At 45.8% G+C, this 24607-nt stretch overlaps 1 protein-coding gene across 1 annotated transcript in view; it reads right to left on the minus strand.

The window, feature by feature from the left end:
* Window positions 1-19747: 19747 nt before the first annotated feature.
* The window catches only part of DPYSL2 (dihydropyrimidinase like 2), a 69243-nt gene continuing 64383 nt past the window's right edge, over window positions 19748-24607 (minus strand). The window contains exons 12-14 of the mRNA XM_047857019.1: window positions 22537-22716; window positions 21536-21701; window positions 19748-20183 (exon numbers count right to left, since the gene is read on the minus strand). Coding sequence (XP_047712975.1) covers window positions 20092-20183; window positions 21536-21701; window positions 22537-22716 — 438 coding nt within the window. The 3' untranslated portion in view covers window positions 19748-20091. The remainder of the gene's footprint in view (window positions 20184-21535; window positions 21702-22536; window positions 22717-24607) is intronic.

The following is a 24607-nucleotide window of genomic DNA, read 5'->3' on the forward strand; positions in this document are numbered from 1 at the left end:
AGATAAACTCCAGGAGCACAGGGAGCAGGAATGCTCCGAACCTTTCCTTGTGGGTTACATTCTTGTGACTCAGCTCTACCGACTTTCAGACTCCGCTTCTTTGCTCAAGTACACACAACGGACTATCACTGAACCATAAAAAAAAAAAAAAAAAAAAAAAAAGGAAATTGTGACACGTGCTAAACGATGTGGCTAAACCTTGAAGACATTATGCTCAGTGAAATCAGCCAGTCACAATAGGACAAATACTCTAGGATTCCACTTATATGAGGTACCCCACAGTGGTAAGATTAGTAGAGACATAAAATAGAATGGGCCAGGGCGGGACAGGGAGGCGGGGGGGGGGGGGGGGGGCAGGCGGGAGGAGAGTGAAGAGTTGTTGCATGGGTCCGGATGTTCAGTTTGGGAAGATGGGAGTTCTGGAGGCAGATCGGGGGGGGGGGGGGGGGGGGGGTGGTTGTGCAAGAATGTGAATGTGCTTCATGTTGCTGGAGTGTACACTTACATATGGTAAAAAATATTTAAAAAGCAAAAAGAAAGGAAAAGAAGAAAGAAGAGAAAGAAAAAGAAAAGAAAGAGAAATGGTTACTAAGAGACCAAATCACAACTCTGATTCTGATGCCAGGAGCTAATCCCACTCCAGAGACTACAGGCTTGTGACTCCATTATCAAACAGAGCAGACCCTAAGAAATAGGCAACAGGGGTTGATTCGCCCAGGAAGAGAATTGATGTTGGGTGATGACTGGATGCATAACCCGACATCGATAACTGGGTGCTCATCATCAGGACTGGATAGTAAATTCTACCAAACATCTTAGAAAGAAATAATATCAATTCTACACAAGTTCTTTCAGAGACTGAGGAGAAAATACTTCAAAATGTATCAGATAAAACCAATGTCATGTGGCTATTAAACCAAAGACATTGCAAGTAAAGAAAAGTCAGGTCAGTATTTCTCATGAACACAGATATAAAAATTCTAAATAAAAGTTTGGCAAATTTAATCAAACAATGTAATGGAAGGATAGATAATACATTGGGGCAGTGTATCCCAGGAAGGCAAAGTTGGTTCAACATTTGAAAATCAATCTATGTAATCTATGTAATCCATCATATTAACAAAAAAGCATCAAGTCATCTGAATAAAGATAAAACATTTGAAAGAAGATCCAATATATATTCCTGATTTAAAAAAAAAAAACTCAGGAAACAAAGAATACAAAGGAATTTACTTAACCTTATAAAGAATATTTATAAAAATCTTGCAGATGACATATTTAACAGTAAAAACTAAATGTCTTCCTCATAATATCAGGAACATGATAAAGATTTCTGTTCTCTCTGCTTCTATTCAACAGTGAACTACAGATTCCAGCCAATGTGATAAGGCATGAAAAAGAAATAAAGGCACGGAGGTTGAAAAGAAATAAATTAAATTATTTTTATTTGCAGACAAACTAATTGTCTAGAAAGAAAACTTAATGGGATCTGAAGTGCTTGGGTGTGTCTGTCGGTTAAGCATCTGACTCTTGATTTCTGCTCCGGTCATGATCTCATGGTTGTGAGATTGAGCCCCATCTCAGGTTCCACACTGAGTGTGGAGCCTGCTTGGGATTCTCTCTCTCACTCTCTCCCTGCCACCCCTCTCTAAATAAATATTATTTTTTAAAAAATTCAGTGGGATCTACAAAAAGCTACTGAAACAAGCAAGATTAGCAACATTGCAAGATCCACATGCAAAAATCAACTGTGTATCTAAACCCTAACAACAAAGTAAAACTTTTTAAACAATCCCACTTAAAATAGCATCAAAAATACAAAAAAGAGGAAAATACGACAAAAATGAAATATCTGTACATTAAAAATCTACATGCTCTGCCCTCAAGTGGAATATAACTCTTCACTCCTTAAGGAGTATGAGACATGCCTGATGACTTTTTTACAAAGAGTACATAAAGAAGGAAAAAGTACGTAAGAAGTACGTAAAGTACTTAAAGTACAAAAAGTACGTAAAGAAGGAAAAAATAACTTTACAGTAGAAAAACCTGAAAAACACAGCCTCAACCAGGTGATCGAGATTCACATCAACAGTGATAAGTCAGGCTGACAGAGTATACCCTTCGTGTGATGTGATGAGATAAACGTGATGAAATGTGATGAAACGTGATAAATGTGATGAAAATGACACTTTACCTCTGTGGCCATCCTCTCAAAACCAGTAAGCCCAGTCTCATCATGAGAAAAACATCAGACAAATCCCTCCTGAGGGACTTGCTTCAAAGTACCTGACCAGCACGCTTCAAAACTATCAAGATCATCAAAAACGAGGAAAGTCCGTGAACCTATCACGGCTAAGAGGTGCCTCAAGAAACAAGACAACTTGCCTCTCTAGAAGAGATCTCATATCATAAAAGGCACATCAGGTTAAAAACTAAGGAAAGATGAGTAAAATATGGGCTTTAGTTACTAATAATGTATCAATATTGGTTTATTAAGTGTGACAAAATGTTTCATATTTACTGAAGATATTAATGTTAGGAGAACCTGCCATGGGGCATGGCAAATCTCTGTACTGTCTTCACAATTTTTCTGTATCTCTGAAACTATTACAAAGGAAAAATAGATTTAAAATAAAAGCCCACATGCTGCAAGTAATTTTATAAAAGCCTTAAAAAATGGAGAGATATACCATTTTATGGATTGGTAAGCTCAAGGTTGTTAAAATGTCAATTCTCTCCCATATTGACCCACCACACAATCCTAATCAGGCTTTTTCTGTAAAAACTGGCAAACTCATTCTAAAGTTCCTATGAAAACATAACAAATTTGAGAAAGGAGAACAGATTCTGAGGACAAACACTGATTTTGAGACTTCTCAAGATGGTGAAATACTGGCGCCAAGATACACAAATAGGACAATGCCACAGAGTATGAAGTCCAGAAACAGGTCCGCGCGCATATGGACATCTGCTTTTTAATGGAAGTACAAAGGCATTTCCGTGGAGAATGGAAAGACAATCGCACAGTACGGGGAGAAAATTGTTGCAAGATACATTTTTGATAAAAACTTGAGGGGCGCCTGGGTGGCGCAGTCGGTTAAGCGTCCGACTTCAGCCAGGTCACGATCTCGCGGTCCGTGAGTTCGAGCCCCGCGTTGGGCTCTGGGCTGATGGCTCAGAGCCTGGAGCCTGTTTCCGATTCTGTGTCTCCCTCTCTCTCTGCCCCTCCCCCGTTCATGCTCTGTCTCTCTCTGTCCCAAAAATAAATAAAAAACGTTGAAAAAAAAATTAAAAAAAAAAAAACTTGAATGCGGAATAATTTTTCTTATTTTATTTTTAAACTCTCAAAAATTGATAACGATGAAGTGCCAAAGAAGGTATACAGACTGAAAACAAGCATATGGAAAGATGTTTTGACATTATGCATCACTGAGGAAATACAATTTAAATATTAAAAAGACTGATCCTACCACATGTCGGTTAGGGGAAGAAGCATCTAGAACTCTCATACACTACCGGTGGAAATTGCAGAATAGTTTGGCGATTTTTTTTTTTAAGTGAAACATGCCATGTGATCTAGCCATTCCATTCCTAGGTATTTACATACAGAAGCCTATGCCCCTACAAAGACTGTACCCGGAAGGTCACAGCAGTTTTGTTTTGTTTTTATAAATTTTCTTTTAACGTTTATTTTTGAGAGAGACAGAGACAGAGTGCGAGCGGGGGAGGGGCAGAGAGTGAGGGAGACACAGAATCCTAAGCAGGCTCCAGGCTCTGAGCCATCAGCACAGGGCCCCCAATGCAGGGACTCGAACCCACAAACCACGAGATCATGACCTGAGCCGAAGCTGGAGCCACTGTGGCGCCCCCGTCACCGCAGTTTTTATTGTAGTAACAAAAAAGAGGAAATAGTCCAAATGGTTGTCAACAAGTGAGGATAAACAACTTATCTATGCAAGATAACACCATCCAGCAATGAAAGGGAATGAACTATTGATATACACAACAACATAGATGAATATAAAAGTAACTATACTAAGAGAAAGAAGCCAGATGAGAAGAAAGAATCCAGGGAAAATGAATCATACATCCTATAGGATTCCGTTTGTATGACATTCTAGATCTTGCAAATTAGCTGATGTCAACAGAAAGCAGATCAATGGTTGCCTGGGAATAGGGATTGAAGGCAGAGAGGCAAGGGGGAGAGGAATTACACAGGCACAATGAAACATGGGGGCATATGCTCCTTATCTTTATTATGGTGATGGTTTCATAAAAGCATACATGTGTTTAAACATCAAATTGGACACTATAAATACGTGTAACTTAGTATATGTCGATTATACCTCAATGAAGCTGTTCAAATACTAACAGAATTTTTAAATATTTTTTAAAGCAAATGATGATTTAGGGAAACATTTGCCAATACATTACAGAAAAAGGGTAATTATCTGTACAAAAAGGCTTCATACAAATCAATGGGAAAAAATAAGCACTATAAATTTTAAATGGGCAAATGACATGAATATGCAATTCACAAAGGATAAGCACAAATGGTTAATAAAAATATAAGAAACATTTACCGAAGAAATATAAATAGCACAAAAACAGAATTCTCTTGCCTACTGGACTGGCAAATACGATTTTTAAAGTTATTATATTCAGTGTTAATGAGGATGTGAGGGCACTCAGATAAACACTCTCTGAAGGTTATTTGACAATGTATATCACCCCCAAATACATTACACTTTTTTAGAATGGAGTACTAACTGACCACTAAAAATGACATTACTGGGGCACCCTGGTGGCTCAGTCACTTAAACATCCTACTTTGACTCAGGTCACGATCTCACAGTTCACGAATTCGAGCCCCTCATTGGGTTCTCTGATCTCAGCACAGAGTCCATTTCAGATCCTCTGTCCCCCTCCCCCCCCCCCCCCGCCTCTCCCCCACTCATGATCTCTCCCTTTCTCTCTCAAAAATAAAGAAACATTAAATAAATAAATAAATAATAAAATAAAAACGACATTACTAAAAAATATTTCTGTGCAATTTGAGGGAGGGGGAATATAAGAATATACATACCAAAATGTATTGCCTTCTTTGTGCTTTATGCTTTTTAGATATCTTTTTACATTTAACATGCATTACTATTGGTTTTAAATCCTCATTTTAAAATGCTGACTTGTTCATGTTCCATTGATTTAGAGAGTTAAGCCTTTGTATAAGCAGCTAATGTTATCATTATCTATCCCTATATATCCCATATGTATGTATATATATATATATACACACATATATATGTATCCCATATATATATGTATCCCATATATATATGTATTCCATATATATATATCCCATATATATATATATATATTTGTATCCCATATATATATGTATCCCATATATATAAGGGGGAGATACATACATATATATGTATCCCATATATATATATATATATATGTATCCCATATATGTATATGTATCCCATATATATGTATCCCATATATATGTATGTATCCCATATATGTATGTATCCCATATATATATGTATCCTATATATATATGTATCTCATATATATATGTATCCCATATATGTATATGTATCCCATATATATGTATGTATCCCATATATATGTATGTATCCCATATATATATGTATCCATATATATATGTATCCCATTTTTATACATATGTATTCCATACGAAATCATGTTATCATATAACAGCTATCCCCGTTATAACACCTTGAGTCACTTAAAATACAACTGTGAAGAGAACATTTCTCCAACACTTGGCTATAGAGTGGAAAGACCATGCTTTCTGGACTATCCTAAATAACAAGGTGTGGATCCATATCCCTGTATGTCAGGCATAAGAAGAAAGCCAAATCTGGGCATGGGACCAGGAACTTAGAACAGGAAGGAGCAAAATGAAGTATGGTAACCACTTTGACCAGTCACTGGAACTTTACCTGTACTGATAGAAGAGAGAGAGAGAGAGAGAGAGAGAAAGAGAGACATCACAGGACATCAACATGAAACAATCAAAACAGGCTACAAAACGGGGCGCCTGGGTGGCTCAGGCGGTTGAGCATCCAACAGGTCATGATCCCACGGTTGGTGGGTCCGAGCCCCACGTCGGGCTCTGTGCGGACGGCTGGGAGCCTGGAGCCTGCTTCGGATTCTGTGTCTCCCTCTCGCTCTCTGCCCCTCCCCCACTCACGTTCTGTCTCTCTCCCTCTCTCAGAAATAAATACACATTAAAAAATATTAAAAAAACAAAACAGGCTACAAGAGGAAATGAAGAGCCCAACTCCTGTTGCGTCTGGTTGACTAGACAGCACTGCTAAAAACAAGCTACCCCTAACAGAAAGCCCATCCTACTTAACGGGGGGACTTGAGGCTTTGGTCCCTAGTAGTCAACTTTCTTAGCGGCTCTTGTTAATTCTCCACGTCACTTTGTATTAACACGTAACGCTCCAAACTCTCGGAGTCATCCAGCGCTCTCCTCAGAGACCCAACAAGCCTCCAGCTATCGTGGGCTGGCTGCCTGTTTAGGAATCGGTTGTGCCCTCACTTCCAGGTTGAGTTCTCTTCACTTTCCAGGCTCTGGTTTCCAGGGGTCAGAGGCTTGCCCTTGGACAGCTTGTGCGCTGCCGCCACCTAGGGAAGAAATTGTGCAATCGGCCAGAGCTGGGTTCTCACAGGCTTCATTCCGAAGTCCTCAACAGATATTTTGTCAACTGAGGCCGTCATGTCTTAGGCCTGTCATCCAGGAGGAAAGGGTGTGGCAAGAGCAGACAGGAGCCTATGTGAAAGTGGAATTAAGCAGTTTTTTAAGGAGGATTCACACCCAGCACAGAGCCCAACACGGGGCTTGAACTCACGACGCTGAGGTCAAGACCAGAGCTGAGATTAAGAGTCGGATGCTAAACCAGTAATCCACAAAGGATTACTCCACTGGAATTAAGCATTTAAAGGCAATCAGGGGAAGAAGCGTTCTTCTGAGTAAGGACTGGAAGGACAGGATGCTATTCTGGCATGAGTGGAAGGTGAGTGGCAGGGTGGGGTGTGGGAAAGATGGACAGGTGGCAGGGCGCCTGGGTGGCTCAGTCGGTTAAGCGGCCGGCTTCAGCTCAGGTCATGATCTCATGGTCCGTGAGTTCGAGCCCCGCATCGGGCTCTGTGCTGACAGCTCAGAGCCTGGAGCCTGTTTCAGATTCTGTGTCTCCCTCTCTCTGACCCTCCCCCGTTCATGCTCTGTCTCTCTCTGTCTCAAAAAAATAAATAAACATTAAAAAAAGAAAAAAAGATGGACAGGTGGCAATGAGGAAGAGGAAGGGCAGTAATAATTCCAGTGGAGTAATCCTTTGTGGAAATTATAGCCTTTCAATAAGAGGCCCCATGTCAGGTTTTTAAATGAGTGACTAAGACCTGACAGAAACTTCTTGTAGAATAAACAGAAGGACCAGAGAAACAGGATATCTGGTCACCTTGGTCCTAAAATTGTTTACATAAGAAGCTCAAGTTCAGGGGCACCTGGGTGGCTCAGTCAGTTAAGTGTCCGACTCTTGGTTTCCGCTCAGGTCATGATCTAGAAGGTTGATGAGTTTGCCCTTGTGAAGAAAGACACACAGGAGAGCCAATGTTTCTGACCAGGAACAGCCATGCTGGAATTTGCATACATTTGGATGAAAACGAACAGTGGCTGCGTTAGCCACTAAGATTTGAAGGTCGTTTGTTCCAAAAAGCCTGCAATGTAGTTTGAGAGATAAGACCGGCACACCAGGAAAATGGCAGATATAGCCAGCACTTAAAAAATGCTTATGATGAGCCTTGGGTTGTTCTCAGCACTTCACATATAATAACCTCTTCGATCCTCACTGTGAACGTCCGTGGTGGGAAATACTGATTATTCTTAATCTTCGGTTGAGGCAGCTGGGGCACAGGGTGCTCAAGTCACTTGCTCAAGAGCACACAGCTAGTAAGCGGCGCATCTGGGATCTGAACCCGGATCAGCCAGGCCCCAGAGTCTACATTCTTGAATACTATGCTGTCTGCTTCGCAATACAATTCAAGTGACATTTATTCAGCATCTATTTGTGCAAGAAACCATGCTAAATGCGGTGGGGGTTGATATAAACACGTCTCTCTCTCCTTCAGGGGCTGATAATTACACACAAGGGAAAATTGAGAAGCATCTACTAAGTAATACTGAGTATTGAGTACTGAGTACCGAGTACTGATAACGTAAGAGGCCAAAGAAGGGAGAGCTGACAGTGCGGTGAGGGTAGAAAGAACCAACACCTGTTGAGCACTCAGTGGGCACCAGTGAGTTTTCACAGGCATGAACACATTCACACCTTACCACAACCATAGGAAATACGCACTGTTTTCATCCCCCCTCCCACAAAGGAGGAAACGGACACAGAATTTCAATGCCTTGCCCACTCAGCTGGGAGATGGCTACGTTAGGATGCACATCCACACAGCCCGGCGGCAGAGCCCACGTGTTCACCCACTAGTCTGTCGCCTCTCGTGACTCCGCAAAAAGAGCCCAGGCTGAGGTTCCCAGATTTCAGAGTTTGCCGTTTCCGGAAATAGGAGGCTGGGCTCCTTTCCTACCCGCCCTTAGTATCGGTTTCCTCATCCATAAAACGAAGCTAACTATTTCTCCTTTGCTCACCAAATTATACTTCCGATTGGTATGATGGATGTTATGATCATTACTAGTAGTGTCATTAGCTACTGAGGCAAACAAAAGAATAGAGAAGCACGAAATACGCAAGGGTGTGCAACCGTGCCACACAATGTCTTAGAGGGTCTGTCAGTTACAAGCAACAACTCGGTCTTGACTGAGTCAGCTAAAGGTGCATAAGCCCGGTGGCAATGTTTCTTTATTGTTTTGTCGGGAGGCTTTCCATCAGTGCCAGTTTTCCCGGCTTGCTCCCAGGAAACCGCCCCCCCCACAGTTCTACTGTTGTAGAACCTTCTAACGTTGGGTCATTCGCTCCGTCCTGTTCTACCTCCTGTGTTTGCGCCAGCAAAGCTCACTGAACATTGTTTGCTGTATCATTTGCTCCGGATCTTTACATGCTTCGGAGAGGAGCGCCTGTATAAGAACAAGGGGGAAAAGTCCTTGCTGTTCTTGCTGCCATGGACCATCTCCCACAAGCATCATTCCAAAGCATTATTTTGCAAAAGGTCCCGTTCACACCAGGCATGGGGGTGGGATGGACCAAAGGAAGTGAAGGGGGCAGGCATGTCTGGGAAATCAGAAGGAGAGTAGTCTGGCTGACGCAGAGATTTCATTTAGGTAATGTGAAGAATTTAGTGAAAGAAAACCTAAGAAACACAAGGTTCAAACCGGCATAGACCTTGGAGGAGAAACTAGTTTTTGCAACCCAAGCAGCTCCTGTTAATGTCTACTCATGTGCCAGCCAGCCTCAGTACGGGGTCTGTACCTGATGGGATTTATTGTACAATTGATTGTATAGCTTCATCCCAACCTTTTCCCAGACATTCTGCTTTCCGCAGTGAGCAGCTGCTCCTGGCTGGGGAGAACCAGTCAAAAACGTAATTGAAATCAGGGAAAAGGACTATGAGAAAAGACACTGAGGACATTGGGTAGACTCCCCTCAGCCTTCTTTCTCCTTTTCTCTTCTCCAGCAGCTAAGCCTGGGTCTTGCCAACTCCTTTAAAATGTAACCAAGGGAACATGTACATCTGGCCCTTGAATGAGATGGCAGCAGGCTCAGTTAAGTTCAGAGCGATTTTGATTACATTCATGAGACAGATGCTGTGATAAAATGAAGAATAGTAATATAAAGAAGACATAGTCCCAAGGAGCTTAATAAAAAATGGGTAAACGATGTGAACAGCCATTTTACACACACACACACACACACACACACACACACACAGATATAAATACATGAATTTTAAAAAGATACAAATACAGGAATAACAAATACAAGAAAAAGTATTCAATATCACCTCTAGAATGGTTAAACGTAAAAGTCTGATTTTTTCAAGTGTTGATGAAGATATAGAACCACTGGAATTCTCATAGAGAGCCAACAATACGAGTGTGATGGTACAACCACTCTGGAAAATAGTTGGGCAATTTCTTGGGAAATTAACCATGCACCTACATCGTGACCCCAAACTCCACTCTTAAGTATCTCTACTAAACATATGAAAACATGTGTCCACAAAAGTCAGTGTGAAATGCACAGCGGCTTTATTCACAAGAGCCAGAAACCAGAAACAACTCGAACATCCACCCACTGGTTAATGGACACATTGTGATCTTTCCATACGATGGAATGCTTCTCCTATTGGGGGGGGGGGGGGGGGGGGAGCCGGACACAAAAGAGTACATACTTTATGATTTGATGTCTATGAAATTCTAGAACAGGCAAAACTCAACGATGGTGTTAGAAAGTAGGAGACTGGTTGCCCCAGGCTGGGGCTGGGGTATTGTGGCGGAGGCTAATTAGAAAACCATTTAAGGAAACTTTCTGGGTGATGGAAATGTTCTTCAATGGAGCATTGGCTGCATGGGGGTATACATCTAGAAAAATCAAGGAATTGTACACCTAAAACCTGCACCGTTTTTGTCTCTATACCTCAGTCAAGAAAAGTTAAACACAAATGGATGCAATAGAACCACTTAAGGGATTCTTTAGTTATCTAGAATAATAATAATAATGATAATAATAATAATAATAAATAATGGTGGTGGTTGATAGTAAGGACAAAGTAGTTCTGCAGATTTGAGAGACACCGAAGAGGTAGAATTAACAGGCCTTGGAAATACTTTATGTAGGATGGGTGAAGGATAAGTAGGAATTGAAGATGGCCACTAGAGTTTTGGTTTGAAACGTGTCTCTCAGTTTCATAAAACACTGAAGCTAAAGCAGATTCGCGAAGGAAAGAAGACGAAAAGGCCCATATTCTTTTACACGTGCTTGAGGTGACCACAAACTACACAAAGAAGGTTTGAGTAATAGTGGGACACGCGGATTTGACTGGGAAGAGAAGTCGTTATCACACAACCTCTTGAGAGCCGTTATCGCATAGCTGGAAAGTGAGCTGTTGAAAAAGAGACTGCCCAGGGAGAGAATGAGGAGCAAAGTGATATAAAAGGACTTTATGTGATGGAGTCCTGAGGGATTCCAAATGCTGAGTCAAGTGGTGAAGAAATGGCTGGCAGAGATAGAAAGAAAATACGGCAAGTGACACCAGCATTAAAGAAAGAAAGGAGAAGTCAGTCGCACCAAGCTCTCCCAAGAGGTCAGGCTAAGATAAACATGGAAAATCTCCCTTAAATTTAGTAACAGGGAGGTCATTTTGTGGTCCATTCGGGATCTGAACAGGTTAAGCAGTAAATGGGAGGTGGGAAAGTGGATCCGGTGAATCTAGGTACCACAGTCAAGACAATTGGCTCTGAAGAGGGAGGGGGAAGAAGAGAGTGACATCAGAAGGCATATGTAGAGAGTTAGGGGAGGGCTTTACAAAAAAAAAGGTATTTGAACATGTTTTGGTGTTGATAAAATTAGCCAGTAGAGAGAGAGAGAGAGAGATCAAAAATATATAGATACCATTTTCTGAGAAGGTGGACGCAGCTGGCACAGGTAGAGGGGCTTGACTTAGATAAAATGTGGGATTGGAGAGGAAGACAGGGTGAGTGGGTGTAGCTACAGAAAGTTTTAGTAATCTAGTAAAGAGATGTCAAAGATAAATAAACATTTTTTTAAGGGGGACACCCAGGTGGCTCAGTCGGTTAAGCGCTTGGCTCTTCATTTCACCTCTGGTCATGATCTCATGGTTTGTGGGTTCAAGCCCCGTGTCGGGCTCTGCACTGACAGCTCAGAGCCTGCCGGGGATTCTCTCTCCCTCTCTCTCTGTCCCTCCCCCACTCACGCATGCTCTCTCTTTCAAAATAAGTAAATAAACATTACAAAAGAGAGAGAGTGGGGCACCTGGGCAGCTCAGTCAGTTAAGCGTCCGACTTCAGCTTAGGTCCTGATCTCACAGCTTGTGAGTTCGAGCCCCCCCCCCCAACACACACACACATATTCCTGGAAATTGTTCCCAGGTCAGTGTGCAGTTGGAGACAGTGACCAGGCTTTTCTCAGAAGAGCAACCTGCCTAGTTGTGCAATCTTCTCTAGCAGAATTCTGTGGTCCATGCCCCAATTATAGAGAAGGATGGTTGGGTTCACCTAGGGTCGTGGTTTGACAAAGAGGACACCATGAAAGGAGAAAGGGTCAAGGAATTACGATGTTGGCCAGGGAAGAATGAAATGATACACCATGGAACCTAAGTAGGATAGGGAAGGAAGACAGGAGGAAGCTGGTGGATGGAGAAGACAGATGCAGTGATGGACAGGGAGACTTAGTGCTGGCAAAGCACAGGAGCATTGGATGTATTTGAACAGCAAGCCAAAAGGGCCAGAGGATTTGTTGGAGAGGAAATGTCTACACTAGCGATTTCAGCAAATAGAGTGTTTGGGGGAACGAAAGGGCCCAGCAAATGGGAAGCTAAGGTAGAGAAGGGACCACACGACTGGAGGTCTACCATTCTGGGCAGGCCATCTCCACGGATGTTGAAGTGACTCCTAGTGACAACAGGAGCTGTGCCAGAAGCAAAGCTGCACCGTGGTTTGACGCCAAAGTCTTCAATAAATCAGAAGTGTCTCTGAGTCAGCAGATTACAGGAGCAAGAGGGGTGTGAGAGCAGCAGAGCCGAACGGCAGAGGATGAAGTATAGAGGCTTGAGCAACATGTCAACCCCCTGCCGCACTGGATGATGTGGGGAGTGAGATACAGAGAAACTTCCGCTTGAGAAGACGAAGGATGAAATTTCGTCCTTAGAAGAGGGAACCAGGTTTTCTTTTAAAGCAAACATGTAGGGGAGACTGTTTAGTGAAGACGGCAGTGTACGGAATTATATGAGTGAGTTTGTTGGTCAGGAAACACATAGGTAGAGTGGGAGTGGGGGTTTGGTCAAGGGGAAGAAGCACAGAAGAAGGCAGATGCCCAGGACTGCTTTTGGGTGGCAACTGAGAAAACAATGGAAGACCGGATGGTCCCCTGTTGCGCACTGGTCCCTGGGCTTCCTAGAATCCAGCCACTCCCAGGAGTTGGGGGCCGGCAGCTGGGGGTGGGCCATGAATTCCCATTCCTCATGCTCTGGCGCGAGGCATGGACTCCTAGGAGCAACTAAACAGCATTCAGGAGATTCTTCACCTGGAGGCAGTTGTCCTCGTCCTTTGGAGCTGGGGCTCTGGATCAGGACAGAGTGGTGCAGGGGCTGCTGGCGGTCAGGGCTGCTATGGTTGGGAACCCGGAGCTGAGTTTGTTCAATAGGTACAATTTGAGGACACGGGTCCAAGGAAATTGAGGGAACTAATGAGAGAGTTCAGATGCCTGCCATGGGGTCCTGGTGGGTTGCTAGGGGGCAGGCTAATGGCCAGAGGACAACCAAGTCATGAGGCTGAAAGTTTATGATGGCAAAAGATGGGTGTAGTTGGGTAGGGACGCTGGTCAGAGAGTGGGAGATACAGCTGGAAGCCTATCTGCCTATATCTAGGCAGGACACCCAGAGTCCATCCCAGCAGACAGCTAGCACTCCTCTTTGTTCTCTTGAGAAACAAGGCTGTCTTTGGCTACCTTCTGTGCTTTCCACCCAATGCTGAAGTAGGTAAGAAAGATCAAAGATGTTTGTCTCCAGCAGAGGGAGTGCAACACCACAGCGAAGCAGGCTTGTAATAGGCTTATTGTGTACTCAGAGGCCTTTTCAACTGCGGAGGAATAAAAATGGCGCCCGTTTGGAGTGATAGGAAAAATCAAGAATGGTCCATTCCGCCAGAAATGGAAAGCCTCAGTGTAAAGTCCACTGTTCATCTAGCCTTCTCTGAAGAGGGGTTAACTTTTAAGAGCTGTGGACAGCGTGCAATACATTCTCCCCTCCTGCCTGCTTCTTCCCTGAGGCATCTACACTTGGGTCCCATGGAGGGTCCCTGGTGTCCCCACAGTTGTGAGATAAGGCTGAAAACTGCTGGTCCCCAGCAAGGTCATCGCTGGAAGTGTACAGGCCACATCTCTCTGACCTCCACCCCATGCCCATCCACACAGCAGGTTTCCGGATGGTTCTGTGTTGTGGGATGAAGTTTATCAGGATGAGGACTGTGTAACTATGGCACAAAGCTTAGCTGCCAAAATTAATCATATAAATAATCTCGATGTAATACATTATTTGAACCATAAGGCTTTATGTGCTATAGCGTTTGGTCTTCCACCCTCCTGAAGTTCCTTCCATGAGCCCCTCACGTTATGTCCAGTCCTTCGAGGCCCCAAGCCCTGAGTGGAGGCCACACTCCTCACTGCCCCTGCCCACCCCCAGCCTCACTGTACCAGCCCTCTCCTGACATCACATCTTCATGTAACGACAATGCACTTATGTGTCTAGGTCCCTTTGCTCCTTCTCAGGGTATTTTCAAGGCATTATTTTTCCTTTCGAGATCCGTATAAAAATTAACTATATAGATACATTTGTGTGTGTGCACGATTTGTAATTTTTCACCAAATCACTTCTGTATAAAACTCCGTGCACTCAAATTATTATTGTTTTCCTTTACACTTGGTGCCCTTCCCTAAACCATTTTTCTCCTAGCTCTGTATAGGACCCGCACGTCTCCAAATCTGGGTTGGCTGCGTGAGATCATCGTGCTGTTTTTTTTTGCCAATCTCTCGCTTGTCCACGATTTCCCTCCGTGAGTCTGCCTAAGTGCCTGCAGTCTGATTTTCCGCGACCTGCCCCCTTCTCTTTTCCCCACGCGCTTCTACGCAGGAACTTTGTCAACGAAATAGCAAAATAGTAGTGATGAAGAACACGGGCACTGGCCCCAGACCGAATGGGTCCAAAACCCAGCTCTGAGCAAGTTGTTTATAATTCTCTCTGCTTCTGTCTCATCGTCTGTGTGAGAGCAAAAATAATGGTGCCTTCTTCTGGGCTGCTGCAAAGGCTAACTGTGCTAACACGTGAAATGTCATTAGAGCAGTGCCTGGCCCGTGATAGTCAATGTTAGCTTACTATCAGTGTGACCTTAGCTAACAGATTGTTTTGTTTAACAATCGACACCATCTCTGATGTGTCCTAGATCTACGATCTCTGCACTCAACTGCAGACCTTTGTCGCCATTACTCTTCATCAGCTAATCTATTTCTATTTCAGGACAGACGCTTACGACACCGTTTCCAACAGCTTCCTATTGCTTCTTCGCAATCCTCTGCTCTGCACCGTATCTGATTTATGGCTTGTCCTTTCTGAGTTGTTCCTAAGCCGGGAGTTACGTTGAGCAGATGACATCACCTCGGTCTTGAGGAAAGGGTAAGGCCCACAGAAGCTTTCCAGAAGATGCGCACCTCACCAATAGCATCATCAAAACTTATCCCCGTCTCAGTTGAGGAGAAAGGAATAGGTCTGCTTTTTCTTCCAGAATACGTGTGCGATAGAAACTTGCCAGAAAATAGAACTTTCACTTCATGGCAACACAGGACAGAAACACTTCCTGAAGCATATGCATTCCACTTGCTTTTTCTAGATGCTTTAAAATCTGTCTCTGGTGGGGCACCTGGGTGGCTCAGCCAGCTAAGCATCTGCTTCTTGGTTTCGGCTCAGGTCATGATCTCACGGTTTGTGGGTTTCGAGCCCCACGTCTGATTCTGTGCCCCTGGAGCAGAGCCTGCTTGGGATTCTCTCTCTCTGCTACTCCCCTGCTCTGTCTCCCTCTCAAAATAGATAAACTTTGAAAAAAATTTAAAAATATTTTTATTTTTCCTTTCCTTTCCTGCTCTCCGTAGAGCACCCGCTCTCCAGCCGTCCTGCAATTCCCTGCTCGTATGGATCCAAGCCTCCTCCCCGAACCTACTTGGGCCTCTCCAGCCAGTGCGGACAGCCTTAGGCTGCTTGTTTGCTAGGGGTTGGGAGGCACTGGGTGTCCACAGGAACCAGGTGTCCACAGGCATGAGCATGGGCTATGGGCCTGGGATGTCTGTTCTTATCAAAGGTCCTATAAACACTTGGGTGAGCCTTCTCATCCCCCCATCCCGGGCAGACTCGATGCTCTGGCACTGCATACAGCGAACACACTAGAAGGGTCAACCCTGGACACGCGACACTGAGCAGAAGGGTCCCCATGATTGCCAGCAGCCCGGAGGATGGGGAATCTCTGTTGTTCTTCTAAGGACTAAAGGATCTTCTGGCCATATTTCTCTTTTTCGCATTTTGTTGCCGGAACACTCAGAGCTCCCCCTTCCAAGGTGACGACCTCATGACAGGTGGGTGGTAGTAACCCCACTCAGGCCTTATCTGGTGTTTTCCTCCTCTTACTTTCCCTTCCTTCAAACACTGTGGCTAATCAAGCTTTGGTATAGTGCATGTATTTTGGTGAACCGCCTCGCATCCTCTTTGGACAGGGCTGGATAGAAAACAGAGAAAAGAAGAGACCTGTCCTCGCAGGATGGGCCTGGGGGGCCCCAAGCACACACCCTCTTCAGTGTCTTCAGAACCAATATACCAGTGCCAGTTACAAGATAACTGTAGGAAGAAAGCAGCCAGGCCGCCCGCTCTCCCCTCCCCATCCCCCCTCCCCCCACTCCCCCACCCCGGTCAATTCTTGGCACCTGCTTTGCGGTGGACGAACGTGTACTTTGCATCCCGCTTTCCTGCAAGCTCTTCGACTGAGCTTTGGATGCAAAGGCAACGCACCCTAGTCTCTTCCACGCCTCCTTGCAGCTTGAGGGTTTTCCAGGGTGAACCAACTACATGGGCAAGAGAGCCCATGGGGCACCACACCCACCTCTAGGGTCCTCCCCAGATTCCGACTCCCCAACTTGCGTTTGCCACTTCATTCCGGAGGATCTCGTGCCCTCTCTAGGGCGGAGTCTAGCCAACTAAACTGGTAGGGTCACCAAAGTAAGGCCAAAGACGCCCCTGAAGGCCTCCGGAAGGGAAGGCTGCTGGAGGGCAGGGCCGAGCAGCTGCCTCCTTGAACATCTCAACACAGACACACCCCTGAAACAACCACATTTTGCTTTATTAGGCGTTCCATGGTAATATAACACAGAGTTCTTAAGGAATAATAAACACGAGACTTTTTTTTTTTTAACCATAATTATTTTGCCATTAAGACAGTGGTTACAAAAAAAAAAAAAAAAAAAAAAAAGGTACTCTCCTGGCTACACACATTATCGGCTTCAGCACTGAAAGTTCCTCCACTCATGGGTCACAATCACAATTTCAAGGATTAAAAACCATCTATGTATTAAGTCCTACACTGTTTTAGAGCATCAAGTCACTGCAGTTATTCAGTTCGGAGACACTGTCCATTTATTTTCGCATTTACATATGACATTCATTTAACAGACACACAAAGCAAGCCAACAGATAAACATGCTTCCACAGCCTGCAGACATCTTCAGGTTTTAAGCGGCTTCGAGAAAACAATCAAAATAACCAAAATCGCCATGACCTGGTACAGGAAAAACAGGAAGACCCAAGTGAATACTAAAAGAGCTGCAAGTGTTTCTTAGAATGGAAACCAAAAAAAAAAAAAAAAAAAAAAAAAAAATCCGACTTGTTCAAATTTCCTCTAAGTGCAGGTGAGATTAAAAAAAAAAAAGCAAATATATTAAATTAACCAATTATTCTTTCAAAGTGCAGTTTCCTTTTAAAATAACAAATAAACAACGACGACGAGAAACTATACCCCCCCAGCAGAACCCCCCAAGGCAAAACGTGTGGGGACACCAGCGTAATGAGGGAACGACCGACCTTTTTTGTGTTATGCTTTACAAAAGCAGATTTGGTTTGATCAAAGCCTGCAAACGTTGAGTGTCGCTTAAGAGAACCTGTAAACGCGATCGGGAAGGAAACGCAACACAAAACAGCAAAGACAGGGATGGGCACGAAGGCAGCTTGAAGGAAGGGTCGCTGAGAAAAGGCAGGGACGCGGACGCGAGGTCACCTGCGCACGCTGCAGGGGGCGGGGAGGGGCACGTTTGACTTGCAAGGTTTTCTCCCCACAAGGGCTCTGACGGGGATGCTAGCCTCTCATTCAACAGATTCTTCCCCTTGCAAAGGAAGGTGCACTTGAAGTCAAATCTCCCCAGGATTATCCGAGTGTAGTAGGCTTCCCTGTACAGTAGCTCCCCCTTATCTGCGGGCTTGCTTTTCAAGGTGTCAGGAATTCGGGCTCAACCGAAGGCCAGAAGCAGGTGATCCTCCCTCTGATGTCCCGTCCAAAGGTCAGTAGCAGCCTGACGCTCCGTCACACGGCCTACGTCCTTCACGTCCCTTCATCTCCTCACATCATTACAAGAAGGGTGAGTACAGTGTAATAAGGTATTTTCCGAAACAGAGACCACAGTCACATAACTTTTATTAGAGTATAGTGTTACAATGATTCTATTATTAGTTGTTGTTGTTAACCTCTTACTGTGCCTAATTTATAAATTAAACTTTCTCACAAGCATGTATGGGGGGGAAAAACATAATATATATATAAAGCTCAGTACTATTCGCGATTTCAGGTATCCACTGGGGGTCTTGGAATGTATCCCCTGTGTAGAAGCGGGGGGACTACTGTATTGCATGGTATCTTCCAGAAGAACTGAACAGGAAAAAATAATATTTTTTGCCCCAGAGCGAGAAGCCCCAGTGTTCTCTGGAATCCCAAAAGATACTTCGCTGGGAACCAGCAGGTCCCAGGGTCAGACCCTCAGCAGCTCAACACGTCTGAGCCGGTGGCTGGCTTGGGGGTGATCTGCTCACTTGGGTCATGGGGCTCGATTTACAGATTTGGCCATGTCTTTCTTTCTCTAGCTAGTTAGCATCGCATGGAGGAAAAACTTACGTCCTAAAGCCTCAGGTTTCTTCAACCTCTCATTACTGTCTGAGGTTCTATTCTGAGCCCCCAGGGGAGAATGTGGGGTAGCTCAGCCCTTCGCTGCACCTAGAAGCATCCCGAACTCAAACGCATATCCTGGCGGTGGCGGGTGGGTAGCACCAGTCGTTTATGGACTAGGACAGCATATTACTATGGCTGCAATGACAAAACCCTTCTAGGCAGGTTCTGATGACCACCGCAAAACAGTAGATCTGGTCATTTGAAAAGACGACGGGGGATGGAAAGAAAAACATGGTCTCAGAGACAAGGGCTGGAGGAAACACAAAGAAAGAGACGTAAAAATAGTCATGAGCAAAAAAGCTAAAGAGGGGGAGCACGAGAGAGAGACAGGGAAAGAGAGCAGAAAAGACGCTAAGGAAGAAGAGAATACTCAAAAAAATGTAATCTGCAGCAAAAGCTAGGCCAAAAAGAAAACCTGCCTTTTTCAACAGTTGACCCAGAAGACTATGGAATGCAATGTCGACATTTTGGAGCCTTTCAGGGGGGATATGCGGAGTTTGCCAACCACCCTGAAGAGCTCGATGGTTACATAATTGCATCATTAGGATGTCCAGTTCAAACCCCTTGTATTAATATTGAATTAGGCTCCCCAATTTAGTATTTAAAAAAAAAAAAAAAGACAACAACGCTCTCCCCCCTCCCTCACCCACCCTCTCCCCCAGCCCCACAAAGAAAACTTTAAAAATTTAAAAAGAAAAAAAGGCAGCTCTGGGCAATTCACTTTATCTTCCCTCCCTCCCCCCCCCCCCGCCCCCCCAACGAAAAGGAAGATGAGAACAAGTACAACAGAGCTTGGAGATGAAAAATCGCCCTCGTTGTGATTCGCTTTGTGTCACATGTCTGAGTGTTGGGTGCGGTTCCGTGTATGGGGTTGGTGGGCAGACTTGGGTGTGATATTCGTAGATGTACGGGGAAGTGGGTGAGCAAAATCAGTGACTCCGGGTGAGGGACGGAGTGCAGGGCCCGAGAGGGAGCCCCATGAACTGGCTGCCCCACAGTAACTATCACAGGCTCTTAAAAAAAAAAAAAAAAAAAAAAAAGGAAGGAAGAAGTCTCAGAATGTCCTCAGGTGTCCCATCCCCATCCCCAAGGAAGTTGCGGCCGGACCTCTAGCCCAGGCTGGTGATGTTGGCACGGCCACCAGGGGGAGCCACAATGCGCTGGGTGGTGCGGCGGGGAATGTTGTCGTCAATCTGAGCACCTGGAGAGGAGACAGGGACAAGGGGCTGCGGTCAGGGTCAGAAACAGTCCCACCAACGGTTCCTGCTTCACAGTTCCTGCTTCACGCCTGAACAGCACAGCCCAGGAGAAAAAGGGCCCGGCCCGTACTTGCAGTAAACTACATATAAAAGAACACTCAGCTGTTGATTGACTGAGACTACATCCTGCCCCTAATCTCATTAGGCAAATTAAGTGTGGCTTTTCTGAAGGTTTCGAGAGCCTTCTCCCTGGCTTTTTATTCCCCTAACTCTGTACCTCTGCTGTAATGTGCTTCCTGAGATGGGAATGGCCTGGTGAGATAAAATAGAAACATTGGGGCGCCTGGGTGGCTCAGTCGGTTAAGCGTCCGACTTTGGCTCAGGTCATGATCTCGCGGTCTGTGGGTTCGAGCCCCGCGTCGGGCTCTGTGCTGACAGCTCAGAGCCTGGAGCCTGCTTCGGATTCTGTGTCTCCCTCTCTCTCTGCCCCTCCCCTGCTTGTGCTCTGTCTCTCTCTCTCAAAAATAAATAAATGTAAAAAAAAAAAAAAAGAAATGTTATTATGCCCGTTTCGCTTTCTGAGAAAACTAGTAAGGTTGGTTATTTTTTAAACTTTTGAAAACTGGTAAACCATTTAATGGCATACACAGTGACTCTGAAAACCAGCACTACCCGACAAGAAAAAAAAATCTACCGAATTAACTGTTTCTTTAGCATGCCATAGCATAGAGATCTGAATACTTATCTGGGGCTCAGGGAGCTTGAAAGGTGGAAGGTTTCTAGCCGTGGGCCAAAGGGAGGGGCTGGAAGTTTCAAGTAGGAAACTTCCTGAACATCTGGACCTCTTCCTCTCACCTTCCCTGACATCATTCGCTTTCCCCGAACTAACGACTGTTATATTAACGACTATGTATATTAACTCATTTAATCCCCAGCCCCATGAGGCAGCTACAACTCTTACGCCCATTCTCCAGATGAGGGGCCCGAGGCACGGCTGCATCTGGCTACAAAGTGAAGCGATTCAAACTCCAGAATGGTACCAGCTGAGCTACGAGAATACACTGTACACGTGGGGGCGAAGGGAGTTCCAAAATACCACAACACCCTCGGGATGGACACGAGACTCTGGAGAAATGTCCTCTTAATACACTGGGTTATATGTACACAGAGTGTATGCATCAGGACACAGGTGACAGAAACTCATGTGAAGATTCTGAAACGCATCTGGCCATTTCATGTAAGTTACACCTCCGGGGATATTAGTGTTTCTCACCCACATCATTCTGGATTCTAGACTCGCTTGCTCCACTAACGTGGCCCTGCAGAACAGGGCCCCGACACGCCATAACCGTACCAGACAAGCTGAATCCAGACTGGTGCAGGTTCCGGACAGGAGGGGCCTGCTGCTTGGCAGGAGACGTCTTGGCCGAGGAGGCTGGGGTGACTGTCTTGGGCGTCACGGACACCTCGCACACGGGTCCGTCGTACAGGCCGCGGGGAACCCCTCTCAGTTCTGCCAGCTGCAAAACACAAGGGCCCGTTAACTCGGCCCACATTCACAGAGGACATCTCCCCCGCACCTCTCCTAAGAGGGAAGGAACAGCAGTCGGGATGCGCCTGTGAGATGTGCGGACGGAGGGCTCCCCTGACGGGCACGTATGGCAGGGACAGAGGTCAGCGAGGAGCCAGCACCCACGGCTCCAGGCCAAAGCTCCCCCAAGGGGGACCGTGCGTAGCTGGTTACTCCACAAAAACCGATTAACGTTTCTTACCATTTTTTCCCCAGGAACTTTAACTCACACCCAAGGCAGAACCCCTAAGCATGTTGTAAAGAGGATGTGCTCTCTTAGTTAAGATCTGGCCCCCAACTTCCTTTTCAATCTCACCCTCCCTTGAATTCCCTCGCAGCTCCATCCATTCCCCGCCTCACCGTCCCCAAGCACCGGCGCTGTACGATGCCCTGAATACACTGTACATTTTCCATGCTCATGACATTCCAATTCCCTTGTCTCCCTTCTTTGACTTGTCAAACTCCTACTTAACCTTCCAAACCCAACTCAAAATGCCCTCTCCCCATGACACTTTCCCCCATGACTCCGCAGCAGTGGCTGCCTCCTCTGAACCTCACTACTCATCACAGCACATACCACATCATACTTGATTCTGGCTGGCTTAGACATTCCTGACTCATGCGCTGGTATTCCGAACTCCAGAAATAAAAACATCATGCTTCCCTTTATCCCTGAACCATCCCCTCCCCCGCACCCATCTTGATATTCTAACTCGAAGTGTAAGCACTTTTGGAATCGAACTTAACCCATAATAAAAACAATTCGTAAGATCAGAGCTACTCACTCTGCTCCTCGCCTTGATACGCTTGTAAACAAAATCAGGGAAGGGCTTCCGGGGGATGTAGCGCCCAGAGCCTTCGGTGACATGAAGGGTGCCATCCTCCAGGACGATCTTCCCCTGGCTGATGACCACCAGTGGAGAGCCACGGCACTCCATGCCTTCAAAGATGTTGTACTCAAGAGACTAGGGAGAGAGAGCGCATAAACTTTAGCAGACTGCCTGTCGTCCTGGCGAGGTTCAACCAGTCTGGGGGCGCCCCCTGCTCCGTATCACACAGATGAAAGAAAGGCCCAGAGATGAAGTCCTGTCCCGACTGGCCACCCCAGCAGGCACTCAACCTGTCTTGATTTCCCTGTCTAGAATATGGAATAATCTTTCCCTACTTCTCAAAACTTTGGGGGAAAAAACAGCTGGAACAGAAAAACCGTATGGAAAAGCGTGAAGGTTTGCAAATGCTACACTAACGTAAAGAAAACGATTCCTTGCATTAGCAGTGGCTCTGTCCTCACGGACTCAAGCCCCAATCAGGTTAAAACCCAAAGGCTTTCTCTGACCAAGTTGCAAATTTCACTTTGAGATGAGCATCCATGAGCCGGCTTTCCCGGTTTTCCAATCTGTCAGGGATGTGGTTACACTGCGGTCCCTGAACGAAAAGACCGTGGCAACTCAGGCCATGCCTTCAATAACACGTTTGAAGTCTAGCTAACTTCTAGCTAACTTGCCGCGATCCTTCTAGCTTCAAGTGTTGCAGTGACCTCTCCGTGTGTCCTCCTGGAAAATACGCAGGAACCTGACGTGCATGTGAGTTTGTTCTTGCAGAACAAGGCACCGGAAAAGGGGAGGCACTACTCTTACGTGTCACAGTCCCATCCCGTGGCTTCGGCTCACCCACTGCTACTTATCCACAATGCCCCGCGCTTCTTCCTGCCTGCCCCGTGCATCAGTACAAATGGCCGTGGCCGGAGAATCAACAGGCAGTTCTCACCTCAAAAAGCAGCCCGGCCTTCTAGAGAAGTCGGACCAGGTTATCGGCACTAAAGGAGTCAGTCTGTGAACAGAGGGCGGTCACAGGACACTGCAGTTCAGGAGAACGTTTCTGTTTGGCACAGTGGCTAGGCAGTGCGGGGAAGCGCCCGGCTGCCCTAACAGCTCATGTTCAGTGTCAAAATGCAGGGGTGTTGACTGAAAACTGCAAGGAAGGGGGCGCCTGGGTGGCTTGGTGGCTTAAGTGTCCCTCTGTTGGTTTTGGCTCAGGTCATGATCTCACATTTCATGGATTCGAGCCCCATGTCCGACTCTGTGCTGACAGCGTGGAGCCTGCTTGGGATTCTCTCTCTGCCTCTCTCTCTGCCTCTCTCTCTCTCTCTCTCTCAAAATCAATAAATACTTATTTAAAAATATATATATTAAAAAAAAACAACAACAAAACCCTGCAACGAAGGGCTGTCAGCACTGCTCTGAGACTCCCGTGGAAGGAATCCCGTGGAAGCTACCCAAGAAATAAGGCAGAGGCACCTGGGGGATGGGGAGGGGGCTCCACACATGCATTCCGGGACCAAAGTGTGTGCCCCAAGCCTAAGACTGCCTTCCATCCCTGAAATCAGTATCAGCAACAGAGCTGTGCAACCTGTCGGCCTCGATGGAACTGGGCTCTTCCAGCAGGATCCTTGCTTTCCCCCCTGGCCTGGGGGATCACCCCACTGGGGCCATTCAGCGCTCAGCCTGACATTCTCCTAGACCACGCCGGCGACAGGAACTCGGACCACCAGCTTGCCGGAGCACCAGCCTTCAGCTCATCTTCTCAGCGGACGCTTTTGCCTGCCAAAGTTGAGGCACGCCAGATTCTCTGCTCCCCCCTTTCTCCACGGCGGATCCAGCTCTCGCCCAACCTAGGCGACGCACAGGCCAGCCCTCGGTAGCACAGTGTATCTGCAGAGGGGCCTCGTGTTACACGCCTCGTCTTGGCGTGTTTTCTCTCACAGCGGTACGTAAACTCAGGGAATCCCTCCAAATCGGAGGCATCTTAGACTGGGTGCAGTCCAGGCCCTGTGTGTGGGAACTCTGAGCAGGGTCG

The sequence above is a fragment of the Prionailurus viverrinus genome, chromosome B1 (genome assembly GCF_022837055.1).
Source record: "Prionailurus viverrinus isolate Anna chromosome B1, UM_Priviv_1.0, whole genome shotgun sequence".
Taxonomy (NCBI): Eukaryota; Metazoa; Chordata; class Mammalia; order Carnivora; family Felidae; genus Prionailurus; species Prionailurus viverrinus.